The sequence below is a fragment of the Pagrus major genome, chromosome 11 (genome assembly GCF_040436345.1).
Source record: "Pagrus major chromosome 11, Pma_NU_1.0".
NCBI classification, from domain to species: Eukaryota; Metazoa; Chordata; class Actinopteri; order Spariformes; family Sparidae; genus Pagrus; species Pagrus major.
The window spans coordinates 24,883,474-24,899,039 of NC_133225.1; the positions used below are offsets into that span (position 1 = coordinate 24,883,474).

At 40.1% G+C, this 15,566-nt stretch overlaps 1 protein-coding gene across 1 annotated transcript in view; it reads left to right on the forward strand.

Annotated features, from left to right (window-relative positions):
* The window catches only part of jak1 (Janus kinase 1), a 35,189-nt gene extending 26,561 nt beyond the window's left edge, over positions 1-8,628 (forward strand). Inside the window, exons 18-25 of the mRNA XM_073477222.1 lie at positions 105-255; positions 1,095-1,183; positions 1,501-1,693; positions 2,750-2,874; positions 3,072-3,244; positions 3,747-3,864; positions 4,902-5,012; positions 6,492-8,628. Of these exons, the coding sequence (XP_073333323.1) occupies positions 105-255; positions 1,095-1,183; positions 1,501-1,693; positions 2,750-2,874; positions 3,072-3,244; positions 3,747-3,864; positions 4,902-5,012; positions 6,492-6,611 (1,080 nt within the window). The 3' untranslated portion in view covers positions 6,612-8,628. The remainder of the gene's footprint in view (positions 1-104; positions 256-1,094; positions 1,184-1,500; positions 1,694-2,749; positions 2,875-3,071; positions 3,245-3,746; positions 3,865-4,901; positions 5,013-6,491) is intronic.
* The last annotated feature ends 6,938 nt before the right edge of the window (positions 8,629-15,566 follow it).

The following is a 15,566-nucleotide window of genomic DNA, read 5'->3' on the forward strand; positions in this document are numbered from 1 at the left end:
CAGGAACCTTTTCACCTCCTCTTTGCACCATCACACACTAATGTTCACATTAACTCTGTTTCCCTGCACCTCCTCATTCATATGTATGTGTTTGTGCTGAGCAGAAGGAGAGGTTTTATGAAACGGAGTGCCAACTGGCCACCCCAGACTGCAGAGAGCTGGCTGAACTGATGACCCACTGCATGAACTATGACCCCAAGAAGAGACCTTTCTTCAGGGCTATCGTCAGAGACATAGACATGCTTGAGGAAAAGAGTACGTATAAGGGGAATGTGTGCACTGTACATGATATGCTTGGTATTTTCTTTTTTTAAAAGTAAAACCTCATTTTGTTTCTGCAGTATAAGCAGTTTTATTGCAACTGCGTCAGGCTTTCCTGCATTTTGGTTGTTAAGGTTGAACAGACTTAAGTGTACCCTGCAGAACAGGCTGGAAAAGCAGGTACAGGTTGAAAAACTCGAGGAAGTTGATAACAGTTGGAATATGATCTGTATGTTTTGCATGTTTAGTATCTCACCTAGGTGCAGCTTAGAGCACAGTGCAAAGAGAGAGAGAGTTGTTTACTCAACTCAGACGTGCATGAGGAAGTTCACTAGGTGCATTATCACTGATCTGCCCCTCAGCTGGGCCCCATGGCAACATAATAGACTCTGCTCTTCCACCTGCTGGCCAGAAAGGGATACTGCACTGCACTCAGCTTATTAAAGCTAAAGCTTGTTACGCCCCTCAAGTGTCTTTTATTAAAATCCAAAGACGGCTTCAAAATCCCCTTAATTTAAGATATCACTTTTCTATATGTTGAATCTATTAAGGCTTAAAAGATCAGATTAAAAACACTATTTTGATTATATAAACTACTTTATAATTATTGAAAATGGTGATACAAAATGAGTCTTGCTTGAATGATGAATTGTCCCTCTATAAGTAGCCATTTGTGTGGAAACCAGTGCAAGCGAACAGTTGCATAACCACAGAAAATTCTAGTGAAAACTTCAACACTGTCAACCACAATAGACTTCCTATGACGCAAGGTTGCTTATGTCAAAGAAAAGATGTTGTACACATGTTTCATGTTTCTTTTTATCATCTCTCAGACCCTTCTATCAAACCCAAGCCCACACCAGAGGTGGACCCAACTGTGTTTGAAAAGAGATTCCTGAAGAAGGTCCGAGATCTTGGAGAGGTAAACTAATCCTACTGTTTTTATGCTGGTTTTTGTGCAGATTATCAGCATTTATAAGGATGATCAATGAAGGGACAGTTTCCAAATGCAGTTGTTTCTTCTTATGTGGGTCAACTCCATTAACTACAATACCACCAGTATTTTAACCTAAATCAAGCTGAAGTCATTTAACAACATCCATTCAATATAATATAGAGACCAACAATATACAAGAGCAGATGCAGAACTGAAGTAATTTATGCAATGGGAAGAAGACTAGAACTTGTTCATGATTGTTCGAATAACTCAAATACATTTCTCCCATGTTCTTCGTGCAGGGCCACTTTGGTAAGGTCGAGCTGTGTCGCTATGATCCTCGGGGAGATAAAACGGGTGAGCTGGTGGCTGTGAAGTCTCTGAAGCCTGAGAACCGGGAGGAGCAGAGCACCAACCTGTCACGTGAGATCGACATCCTGAAGGCACTCTACCATGAGAACATCGTCAAATACAAGGGCATTTGTCAGGAGGAAGGTAGGATGGAAAGACTGCAGACATATAAAAAAACACAAACACTAACAAATGTATACTCAGTTCTTGACAAATCGAAACCTGCATGTGTTGTAGTGCACAGGTAGGTTATTTGTTGTTAATTCAGGTGTAGTGGACGTGTAGTGTTGACATCATGCTCTTTGTGGCACATGTGCTTAAAGACACATGCATTTAACCATCTGTATTCATAAACCAGTGCTTTGTGCTCTCAGCAAGCGGTGGTTGGTGGTTGGTGGTTTAGCTTAAAAATAAAAGTATGGTAAACAAATGTTTGTGTATAAAAAAAATGGGTGCTGGCAGATTCTAGTAGCAGACACGAGCTACTAGCTTCTAGTAAAACTGCTCCCATCTTGTCCTGTTCCCCCGTCATAAAACTATTAATGTTCATTGTAGATTTTCTTACATAGATACATGCAAGTGAAGCCTTTAAGGGCAGGTGTCACGTAATGTGCAGCTTGGTGTCCTTAAGTAAAATCTGCAAATTGTAGACATCTCAGTGATTGGAGTACATTTTACCAGGTATCCAGTTTAATATGTGCAGACCCAAATAAACAAACATGTATCTAGCTAATATTTCCAGAATCCTTAAAGACTCGCAGAAACATCTGGATTAAAAAATATTCCATCTGTAGCACAAAAGGGAAACGTTGTTTAACAACAAGTAGTGACACTATTTTCCATCTGGGAACATGGAAATAGTTCCTTGTTTTATTAAGAAAAAGAGGAATAACTCTTTTAATGGTGCAGTGAACTGAATATTTTTTCATCAAGATGTTTAGAAGAGATGATTGTGAAAATACCGTCAAAACAGCGCTAAGTGATGTTAAGCGGCCTTGTGTGCTTTTCAAAGATCCATTAAATAATTTTTGGGAAAAGCGAATATTTAGCTCTGAGACTTGAATGTAGTGGTATTACATGAGAAGCACAAACTGGGGTTGCATTTATACACACGCACAAGTACACACAACATCTATATATATTAAAGAAGCACAATTTGTGTCTGTCTCTGATTGTGTTTATGTGTATATGCGTTTGTAGGCGGTCAGGCCATTAAGCTGATCATGGAGTACGTACCACTGGGCAGTTTGAAGGAGTATCTACCCAGACGCAAAAAAGACACCGACCTCAGCACCCTGCTCAGCTACTCCATCCAGATATGCAAGGTAACAGTTTGTTTTTACAGAGCTGTTTCCTTGTACCATCAGGCACTTCTCTATCATATATTGACTTTTAACTGACTAATAGTAAAATAGCAGCCATCAGCCTTCATCACCTAACCAATATGTAGTTAAATAAGATGATAATTTAGCAACCACGGTCAAGCAGTTTTTAAATGTTTAACTTTTTTCCTTCTTTTAAGGGAATGGACTATCTGGGATCCAAAAATTACATCCACCGGGACCTGGCTGCCCGAAATGTGCTGGTGGAGAACGAGAGGACGGTGAAGATCGGAGATTTCGGCCTCACCAAGAGCATCAAGGATAATGAGGGATATTACACCGTCAAAGATGAAAACGACAGCCCTGTTTTCTGGTGAGTCGAGAGGAGGGAAGGAGATGGACGCAAATTTTACTCTCTGACTCAACTATGATAGCTGAGATCTTTTTGTTAAAAGAGACTCTGTAAAGGAAGGAGAAAAAACAAAGAGGATCGGATACTAGATGAAATAGTAAGGATCAGAGGGTCGATGTCTGCAGATAGACAGTACATGAAATAAGGAGAGAGATACTGTAAAGGGGCGCAGGGATTTCATTAAACCTTAAACCTCTTTTCACACAGCAGGTACTGTACTAAATTAAAATTATTTTTTGCAGTGATAATAATAAGCTCTCCTACAACAAGCATTAAAGCAGTATATTTCAGTAACTACATACTTACATAAGCTGTCTTTACATAGAAAACTTGCAAGTGCCGTGTAAATGGCTGATTAAGACACGGGGGAAACTTGGTCCCATTGACACAAAAACCGTACATCGTACAACAGTTTGATCAACTGATCAACAAGTATTAATGCTCGTACGCTTTGTTTTTTCAGGTACGCTCCAGAGTGTCTGACTTACTGCAAGTTCTACCGAGCTTCAGATGTTTGGTCCTTCGGAGTCACGTTGCACGAACTCATCAGCTACTGCGACCCCAAGAAGAGCCCGATGAACGTGAGTATACCACACTCTCCTTACTGTCTGTTTTGTCTTTTTCTCTCCTTGCATCCTTTTAATCATTTTTCTATTTTTTTCTCATGGATTGAGGTATGCACAGAGAGGCACAGTCACGCCCCTATGATGTTCCATCATATTTCAGAAAAAATAGTGATTGAAGAGAGACCAATAATCTTTTAATTCATTTTCTTGACCAAATCCAGTTTTCTTATGGGCGGAGGCCAGGGTATATCCCTGGACGAGTCGCCAGCTCATCGCAGGGCCCTCTGACGGCAGAGGCTGCCACACAGGGTGCCAACTGCGCGTCAGGAGCAATTTTGGGGTTCAGTATCTTGCTCAAGGATACTTCGGCATGTAGCTCAGTTCCGCCCAGGGGAGCCGGGGTTTGAACCAGTGACCTTCTGGTTGCTGGTCACCTGCTCTACCCACCGAGCTACAGCCGCCCCTTTAATCTTTTAATCATGTTTGAATTGTGCCGTCTCATTTAATGCTCACCAAACTCTTTACAGAAACCTTGTAGAGTCGGTCCTGTATGTTAGCAGCTCGTAGAACGGAGTAATTCTCCTTTCACATAACTGTAGTTGTCAGTATGGCCAGATTTATTGTGATTTTTACTTTTGGGCCATGTTTGTGCTGGTGATGTATACTGAACTAGACGGTGTAGTTTTTACTATGTTTACAACAAACTGACTTTCTTCACTTGCAAAATTATCTTTTAAATTGACAAACGTGTAATTTATGGCACAATTACAAATGGATCAAAAATGTCTCTCTCCTCATTGACTACAAATAAAAATATTTTTTTTAAATTAGGTCCTGAGCCGGGGAGGACTTAGCCTCTCTATATATTAATTTGTATCTCTTGTATGTGTAAACTAATAAGATGTGAAAGAAACTAAAAAGTAAAAGTTCTGTACTCATCACTGTCCAGCCCATTTTCACTGGAGTTGTATTTTCATGTTAGAACCATTGAATAGTGAATAGTGTTGTACTTGGTTTTCTCTTCTAACCCGTCCTTATCCTCGCCCATGCAGCTCTTCCTCGACATGATTGGCAAGACTCATGGTCAGATGACTGTCATGCGATTGATAAAGGTCTTGGCAGAAGAGAGGAGGTTACCACGTCCTGACGGCTGTCCTGAGCCTGTAAGAAACTCTTTTCTCTTTATCAACACAGCAATGACACAGACACAATCTGTATTGTCTTTATTTACAAAATGAATGCAAAGAAAACAAAAGATAAGGAGAGGAAAGCAAAACAACAGTACAACAATAGTCAGAATGTTTGAGTTCTCAGGTGAGGAAGAGAAGGGTACAATCAAGTCAGAAGACCTGCCTTTTATAAAAATGTGTTTTTTAATAAGAGGTTAAGAAGAGAAGAGCAGAGAAAAGGGGCTCTTCCAGAGTCTGGGGGCCTTAAAAGCAAAGCCCTGGTTGCCCTGAGGCCAGAAACATGATCCACGCCAGGACGTAGACGTAGACGCAGACGCAGACGCAGATGCAGACACAGGATTGATTTAACATGTTGTTACATTCTTGGATTTGTCTCCTGAAAATCGGAAAGCTACAGCATGAAACAGAGAGAAAAAGAGAGAAAGCTGACCCCTTCTGTTTTGGTTCACTTTAGTTCAAACAAAGCCGCAGCTTAACCAGTTTGACATAGCTCTAGCTGAGAACTTGCATTGACATATTTACAACATTGACGTATGCATTGACATATGCATACGTCAATGCATTGTATATGCATTGACGTATTTACATATTTGCATTGACATATTTACAACATTTCATCACCTCTTCTTGTCTCTCCCTCTTCCTTCTGTGAAGTAGTTTCACATGGTGGTCATTGCAAATCTGTAATTAGTTCTGTATCGCCCCATTCGGGGAAGACTTTTGTTTCCTTCACCTGTGCCTAAAGGCTCTGACACACCAAACTGATATCAAAGAACTAGCTGACTGCTGCGTCATCTGCTGTGACACGGCCAAAAAATTGCACTTGAACACACCGCAAAGACTACAAGTTATGATTATGCAGCATTTTATGACACGACTCTCACTAATATAGCCACTTTTGATCGAGAATATGTCTGATAAAAAGTTGCAAATGGCTAAAAATCTGGAGAAAATGCACCAAATGGGTGAAATCATGGATACTACAGCGACAGGCTGAAGGGGCTTTCTCTCTTTCTTTTCCAGTCTTCTTGTTGCGCACATGAACAGCCAATTAGAGTGGTTTCTCTCATGACAAGCGTGGCCGATCAGTCTGGTGTGTCAGAGCACATGTTTATTATGTTCACTGGGAGGCCTGTTTGCCCAGCTGGGCCAGGGGTCGTCATTTGCATTCACATCCTTGCGTGGACCATGTTTCTGGCCTTACCCACCAACCTAGGAGAAGAAGTATCAGGGAAAAGCTAACAGCACACCTGTGAGTGACTAACTGTGCCACCTGTAGGGAAGTTATAGCCACTGCAGATTATATATCTGCAGACAGACATATGTTTATGTGTCCTACTTACGGTCAAAGAAAGTCAAAGCTGCTGCAATTTTAGTGCTTGTGGTGCCTGCAGAAAATACATGTTTTACATGTTTACCGCCTGTAATTCCATCACAATTCTTGTTCGACAGGTGTACGAGCTGATGCTCAGGTGCTGGGAGCAAATGCCTGAGAAGAGGATCACCTTTAGCCAGCTGATTGACGAGCTGACAAAAATGATGCAACAGCTCCAACCACAGAACGACTTTTAAACCTCAAACTGTTTGAGGCTCTGGGAGTGAAGACGGCAAAACTGACCCCAGATCAGCATCTGCTTTGTGCAGCTTCACAGTACTGAGAGACACAGCTCCTTCATACTCACATATAAACCTTCCACAACTTTGGTATAAAGACTTGGTTATTTTAGTCCGCTATATTTTTAACATTTTTATTTGACGCTCTCATATTGGTCGTATTATTCTGAAATTTGATTATTTTGGATGAATAAAATTAATCCTGTCAAATCTTGTAGCCTTAGCCCATGTTTAATGTGACCTTATATCTTCCAAGTATAGCTGTCTGCAATGTGAGAAATATCAAACTCATGTGGACTTGTTGCTCATATAATGTGCTCTGAAGGCCTTATAATCATGTGGACCCGTGGCTGATGTCGCTCATTGAAGCTTGATAGATGGAAACCGAGCAACGGACTGATCACTTTTACAGTTTTAAATGGTTTCGTGGCGTTCTTTTTTATAACGGAAGCTGCGTGGATCACTGATGAATCATGTTGAGAAGTGCTTGAATGGATGAGATAAAGAAGATGGGACACGGGCATTAACACAGAAACTGAAGATGGTTTTTCAGCATTTTGTGCCACTGTTGTTTGCTTCATGGACTCAGTTGGAGGGAAAAATCTCCTGATTATTTCTTTAAGAGAGCCAGGGAATGATCTGTGGTGAATGTTTGGATTTTCTGTTCATCATGTGCAGATGTCAGCAACGTTCCTCTCGCTGCATTCTTTTAGAGTTAGAGAAGTAGTTCAATTGTTTCAATCACTTTTGAGCCAAAATGCCAAACATTTATTGGCTTTAGCTTCTCAATTGTGAGGAGAATCTGCTTTGTTTCACAGTTTTTAGGAAACAGGCACTGTTGTCAGGATTGAGACAGAAAGACAAAGCAGATGAATCAGAAATGATAACCGTTTACTGGCAACCAGACACCAATCACAATAGTTTCCATGTAATGTAGCTGCTTGAGCTTCATCTGCACAGAAACAGAAAATCAGACATTTCCTTTTCTGTTACGGGTTATTGCTCTCTAACCTCCTCACACCAACAAGAAGGGATCTTTTCCATAAAAACAAATCACTTCTCTTACATTGTGTGAGGTCCTTTGAATGTTTGAGATGGTCCTGTTTGTAATCTTCAGTTCATTAAGTAATGTAATGGATATCTGATTAGTCCTCACATACAGCACTTGTGTTAGTCGAGGAGTGAGATTTAAGAGAAGTACCCGTGAGAGACACTTGAGGGCAGCATCACTTCACTTTCTCTCCACTGTTTTCTTGTGGCTCCTTCACTTCAATTCAAATGCGTTAAAGCCACAAATACTTTATGACATGTTTATATACTATACATATTAAAGCAGAATAAGAGCCAATTGCCATTGATGCAGACTGTTTATGGAAGAACTTCAGATGGTAAAGAGGGTTTGAAGTGAGACAGAGAAATGATCATTCACATGGCATTTTATGTTCATTTGTTGTTCTTATAGTGACAAGAAATGTTCATAGCTATGCACAAATATGTACGTGCATTTTATTTTTTTCTTTGTATCCTTCAATATGCCAGAAAATGTATGAGTGTATAACATATAAAGTGTATTTTATGTGTGTATGTGAAATGGTTTGAGCAGAGGGATTTTTTTTTTTGTTCCTGTGTTAAATCCATCAGTACATTTGAGCCATGTAGCCATGAAATCTCTCTCAGTCAGATATGATCATAACTTCAATTTAGAAATGGTCCATTCTAATGCAACTGTCTGGCTATTTACTGTGAATGTTGGTAGAAAGGCAAAAGAAAAGGACTGTCGAGAAAACAAAGTTGCGCTTCAGTCCACATTTTATTTAGGAATGTAAAAGACAATTCCTTCTGCTCAAAATAAGAGAAAGAAAAGAAATATATATATATTTTTCAAAAAATAAGACAGAAAGTATGACTTATGGAAGGTAAAAGTATCCATAAATACACAATGAAAAAATAAATAAAATCATGTTTTGTTCATCAATGTTCTGTCTGTGTCAGTCCAAATGCAATATATTATTAACTACTGAAAACAGGTTCTTCTATATATTACAGTTGTAAGTATGCATGCTAAAATTGCTCTAGAAATACCTTATTCACAGTAAAACAATAGCAATGTCAGTGTGATATAAAATTTTGCAAAATCTACAGTATATTTCAGGTCAGAAAAATCCACATACTCAAAAAAAGCAAAAAACTGTTTACAAAGCAAGAAGCACAGCAAATCTATATATTTATCTACAGCCATTAAAACGTGTCAGAAAATCTGAAATACTTGAGTATTGCAAAGCTTTTGGATCAACACACACGCGCGCGCACACAGTCATTCACTATTGCAAAGTCCAGCCTCACCACTGACCTTGTGTAATATGCAGAATACATACTGGTACAATGGCAATGCACTGAAGCTTAGAGGAGGCTTTGTTTACACAAGAACAGAAAAAGATCTGGATTTTAACCTGAAGTGATTCAGCTGTGTTTATACTACAAACAAAAAAATCACTAGAAAATCACTATACAAGAGTACAGATAAGATTTTCTGTTCTGATGTAAATAAGCCCTCTGAAAATAAAACTGACTGCATTTTCTTCTCAATACCATCGTTTATTAACGACTCAAGACCAACAAAAAATAAGCTGAGGCTGCGTTCACACAGAAACAGAATTCATTCTGAACTCCTCGAGGTGTGAACTGCAGCTGGCTCACTAACAGGTCACCACGAGATTCAAGAACATCCTTCACTTCCTGTGTGTGTGTGAGCAGGCTCTGTTTGTGCTGTGTTAATCTCGGGGGAACGAGGCCCCCTGTGAGTACAATCATCATGAGGACGTCACGTCTAGTTGGTGGCACAGAGGCACAGAAAAATAATGAGAGACACGACCTCTTCTCCATCCGTCCAGCCACTCAAGATTTACACAACATTCCCCTATAAAACAAGGTCTGATAGTCTACAAAGGCAACCACACATTTAACATGGTTTCTTCCCCAGTTGTAGAACTATTTGAGTTCATACTGAAACTGTGGGAGGCAGTGTTAAAGATCATAATGCAACATGACCGATTCAACATTAAAAAAAACTCCAGGCTTACAAAATGAATTCTTTCTATATCCACATCTGAGGATAACAGGTTACTGAAGAAGTACTTTGTTGAATAAAACAAAACACGATGGAGATTAGAGACTATTCAAAGGTTTAAAACAAGACATGCAAAGGTACGTTAAGAAAAGCGGATAATTTAGGACTTGTAGAACAGTTGCAGGCACAGAATCACCTGGGAAACCAAACTCAGTTTACAATCTAATTGGATGGCACACAATAGCTTTGAGAAAAGATTTGAATAAATGTAGGTGAGGTGATGAAATGACAAAAGGTGCCAGGCGTTTCTTCTCTTTTTGTCTCCAGCCAGCACGAATGTATGAAGGCCGGTTGGCTCGGCCAGCACCTCCTCCCCAAATGAGGCTTTCTAGCTCCACAAAGACGGGAACCTTAGAAAGCCTACATAGTAACTGAATAATTTCAAAGTTTTCAAACCCAACTTTACTACAGCATAAAATGAATCATAACTCTGCAACTACTGTACAAGGTCTATATGAGTAATCTCAGTGTCGCAATAAAGATAACACTCGTGAGACTTCAGCAGACGTTACTGGGTCTGAGTGGAACACAGAATAAATTAAAAATGTTATTTCTGCCTATCAGAATCTGACACTTATAGAGTAAATAGCTCCTTTGGAAATATGCAGTTGCAGAAACCAAAGCACAACCTCAGAAGATGACAGATCATTTTCTGTGCCAAAACTCATGCTAATAAAGTGAAGCAGAGCAAAGTTAAAGAGGTTTTAGTAGAAATACGTTTAGGCTCTTTCAGAAAAGTACAGGACCTTTGGGGCTGTGGAACGTCTGGGGGAAGATAACAGAGGACACCAGAGACACAAATACCATCAAACTGCTATTTCTATGGTGAAGCATGAACATAGAAGCTCAACTATGTCAATATGATTTTTATGTATATGTCTCTTCCTGTGTAGAGAACAAGTCCAGGCTGCGAACAACAACACATTTATATGTGGCTTTTAATATTTACATCTTGGGGCTGAAAACCACAGACAGGTCATAAAAGTCAGAGAGTATTAAGATGTGAACTAACACTTGATTGTTTTGGTCTGAACAATAACAATATCATCAGCCTCATCCTTGAAATGTGATTGGGGCAAATTTAACAGGATTATTCCGCACAAAGCCGCCACATTTGCACGTCTCATGACTGACAGGTTTGGAGGCTCGATGCCAACTGTGACCTTATGTGTCCGACTACAATTAGACTGCTGTCAGATATCTGTTGAACAGCGAGGGAGGAATGGTGTTTGTCAGTCGGCCCGCGGCAGAAATGCAACCTGTGATCGAAGAGGCTGGACGAAGAGACAAAGCATAAAAACAGGAGGGTGATAATAAATTCATATGGACTCAGATCACACTAGGAGAGCTGTGTGAGGGCGTAGGGGGAGAAATGCTCTGCGACAGTCCCACTAATACAAACAGCAGAGCAGAGAGGAGACGCTTCCAGCGTGTTGAAGTGTGTGTGTGACAGCTCTACAGGTACGTGCAACATGCAGGAGTCTGGCAGACATAACCAACAGTCTTCACCGAGCCAATAGAGCCAAGAGGAGAGAACTTAAAAAAAGAAAAAAGAAATCCCAGCAGGCTGAGCGGCTGAAGGCAGCTGGAGTTGTTTTTCCATTCCTCTCTCTCTCTCTTTCTTTCCTTCTTTCTTTCAACCTGTCTCTCCTCACCCCCATTACCTGCCAAGAGCACATTTTTAGAGAGCTACACCCACAGAGAAACACTCCTACAGCTCCTACAATTACTGGTTCCAGCACACACAGTGGAGGAAAACACCAGTTCGACTCTCGTTATCCGCAATCTGGCAACATTATGGAAACTGGGAAATGATGCAACTATTGTGAGTGATTTTTAGATTTTTATTTTGTGTATAATCACATCTCCAACCAGCAGTTTCTGGCGAGCAGGCATCAGCAGGACACGCTCACCACTGGCTGTCATACCCTCCTAACAGTTAAAGGTAAAAACAAAAAACGTCAAATAACAGCGAAAAACCACCAGAAAGCACAAGGATGGTGTTTCTATAAGTTGCAAACACAATCAAGAAGACTGGGAGAAATGTAAACAACCTCAAGGACGCACACGACAGCAAATCCACACGTCTTACTGGAGGTTGTTATGGCGATACATGAACACTGTGACATTGAGAGTACAACGAAGGAATTCCACTATGGTTCGAACACACAGGTGCTGCACCCTGATGATGATGTTTGTTGGTTTTGATGGTGCCAACAAGCTGTTTAATGTTAGCTACAGCTGTAACACTGAAGTATAAGTTTAGACCTTCTCCGTCTCTCTTGGTTGCCGATGCCAGCCTGTGGACGATTTGTTTAATGCTGCTGGACTGTTGATTTCTTTGTGAAGGACTCAGGTCAGCTTTGCCTTGACAGTCTAAAGGATGTGACTTAATGCACGTTCAAGTGCCTCATCTCAGTGCTTCTCTCTGCTCCACTAACAGCAAGTTAACATTGGTTTAGAAATGGTGTCTGCCAACATAAACTAGAGACCGGCGTCCAGCACAACGCAGAAGTTCCACCAGAGCCCCTTTAATACTGAGACTGGAAAAATTGATTTTGAATATTACGTTCCGCAAAAGTGGAAAATGTTGCAGAAGCGGGCAAAATTAGATGGACTGGTACCTTTTGCCCAATTTGGAGTCCCTTCTGACCGGCCTGGCGCAGGTGAAAACAGGTGTTCCCTTTGACTGTTTGTGTCGACCTTAAAAAAGGGAGCTTGCTCTCAATGGCCCCTCCCTGTTTGAAATAAAAGATGATGATAGAGATATTTTGCGAGGTGTTTCTTGTTTATCAGCTCAGTTTGTTTGTTGTGTGTGCAGTTCTGAAATTCATACCAACATCCTTCTTCTTCTTCCTCACTTTCTATTCTAATTGCTTGAAAGTTTCAGCCAGATGTGCTTTTGTAACAGCCACTCTCTTTCGACATTAACTTGACGATTATACTTATGACCTGTCGACAGCACGTGAAAGGTAGAGGAGCCATTAACAGTTAATTAGCGTTATTTCTAAGACCTGTTGGCAACGCAATTAACACCTATTTAGTTAGCAGTTTTTGAGCTTCCTGTATCTTAAAATGACTGAATAATGTAGTGTGGATGGACTACACTGAAAAGGGGAAGACAGGCGGACACTTCACTTCTTGTTTAAGTCCAACACAGTCATTTCTGCTCCAGTCTGTTTTGTGAACGGCCAAAACTGAATGTGTGAAATCAGAGGAAGCTCTGTCAAGTCTGGTGACAATGAAACATTTACACTCCGGGTTCTGTCCTCACAGACTCTCAAAACTTCTTCTCTGTAAACTTTATCGAGACATAATGCAGAGAAAAAGCTGATGTAGCTGTTCTAGTACCACTAAAATACATTCAGGCCTGACTGACTTTGGTGGCAGACAGTCGGACTGGGAAACAGACAGTCAAGAAGACAGACAGGGAGGCAGAGAGACAGACAGGGAAACAGTCAAGCAGACAGCGCTGTCTAAAATCTGCTGCCTCAGCAGTTCAAATCCACAAACACAGAGGCCCCCGTCTCTGGTCCGAACACACATATCTGCCTCTATCTCGCTTATAGCGAGGTGGAAGTGAGAGCAAAACGAGACCACTGGAGTCCAGCTGACTACTTTTCATCCACTCACATCATTTAAACTTTGGCTCAGAGCCAGACCATAAAGCCAAGCGGTCCAGAGGAACATGCTGTTTCTGTTTCTGAGCAGTTATGGTTGATTCAAGTGGGGGGTTAAGTTGATGACAAAGTGGTAGAGTATGGGGAAAAACATCTAAATAACTGATTAAGAGGAGAAAATGCAAAACAGCTTCTATAAACAGCCACAGATGGAGAGAGAGAGGCAGGAAAGTAGACTTGATGACAGACATAGACTCACAAACTTTTATTTTAACAGAAACTCACTGGATCTGCCATTTCTACAAAATGAGTTTTGTTCGGTATTTCCAGACAGAATTATACACAAACCAGATTGAGCAACAATGCTTAAAGTACACACCTATACAACCACTACTAAAATATGCTGAGTCTGAGCTGTTATGGTTGAATCAAGGGGGGTTACGTTGATGAAAGAGTGGCACAGAATGGGAAAAAAATCATTTAAAGGAACTGATTTAGGGAAGAAAACGAAGTGCAAAACGGCTTCTACAAACAGCCACAGATGGAGAAGGAGATGTGAAAGGAGATTTGACAACAGACACAGACTCCCAAGCTTTTATTTTTAACAGAAACTCCCTGTGTTAGAGGGCCGATCAGCTGGATCTCCTGCCATTTCTCTGAAATGAGTTTTGTTTGCAATTTCAAGGCAGAAAAATTCACAAAGCACACTGAGCAAACAGAGAGAGCAGGTGAGGAGAGGGCTCAGAGAAGAAGAAGTTCAGATCTACACAACTTCTACAACGTATTGAAGTTTTATCCTTGTGTGACACTAATAACTTAAAATAAACTGCTGAAAGTAGAAATGTCTACTCAAGTGACAAACAGAACTAAAGCATACAATCCCAGCTGCATTTTAAATGATTGATTTTTTTTAATCCTGAACCGTGAGGATAACTGTATTAATTCAGTCATATATACTTCAGTAATATGCTGAACCTACAGTAAGCAGACACCTGCTATGAAACCAAATCAGACTTGATGGGAAAAATGTTAATTTGGAGTCACATTTAGAAAAAAACTCCCACACACTGTCTAACTTGCAAAATTACATTTATTTGCAACGTTTTGGTACTGGACCTTCACTTTTTTCACTTGATGAAGGTCTATTGCAGACACGTTGCAAATTAATGTAATTTTGAAAGCTAGACAGTGTGCCTGCAACCTTTGTTCTACTCGTCCCTCGCCTCTGCACCTGGCTCAGGAAATTGCATTAGCAAATAGCTAATGCAATATTCATTTATAATAGGTTCAATATTTGCAATAGCAAAGCATAGCATCACTTTGTGATCTAACTTTAATAGTACTGAGCAGGTCTAAAAGACGATTCACCAAAATAAAAGCATTTTAAACTGCCACACCAGCAATCATACTGGAAACAGACAGGACATAAGCCACAAAAGTGCAAAGACAAGGTAGTAAAATTCAAAACAATGGACATTGGAAATAGAAATGCGTGCTAAATAGGAGGTTTATACAGAATGATTTTCTTTTTTCCTGGTGATCCATTTTCTAAGTCTGATATAATTTAGGAGAGAAACAATCAGATAATTTCTTTTTTTCATGTGTGAAAAAAAAAAAGTTATGGCAGGAGAAAAGTTTTTGTTTGTTTTTGCAATACTCATTTTGACCACAAGAGGCTGAAGTGCACCACTGCCTCATGTTCTAAATAGGACTAAAAGCAGTCATGTGTCCTTCAGGGGAGTTTTCTCCCTGCACACGAAACACGAGATACATTTATTGTGTGTTAGCAGGATAGCACTTTTTTTTTCATGTGTGAAACCAAGTGGAAAAAAAACTTTTCTCCTCAAAATTTTCCCCCACTCAGTTTCACACTAAAATTTTCCTGTTTTTTTTTTCCACAGATGGCAAAAAAATAAGGACCTTGGATTATGTTGGCAAAACTTTATTTTCCACAAGTTCTCAAATCATAAACACAGGATAGAACTTTTGATCAGACTTAGAAAATGGATCAGCAGAAAAAAAAGTCTTCACTTCTCTCTCAGGGCTTTCGTAGCGTTTAGGATATTTTGAAGAAAAATGGGGAACAAAAAGTCAAACATGACACATTTTTTAAATGTTTACAAGATAAATATATGATTAATCTAATAATTATTAATCTGCAATATG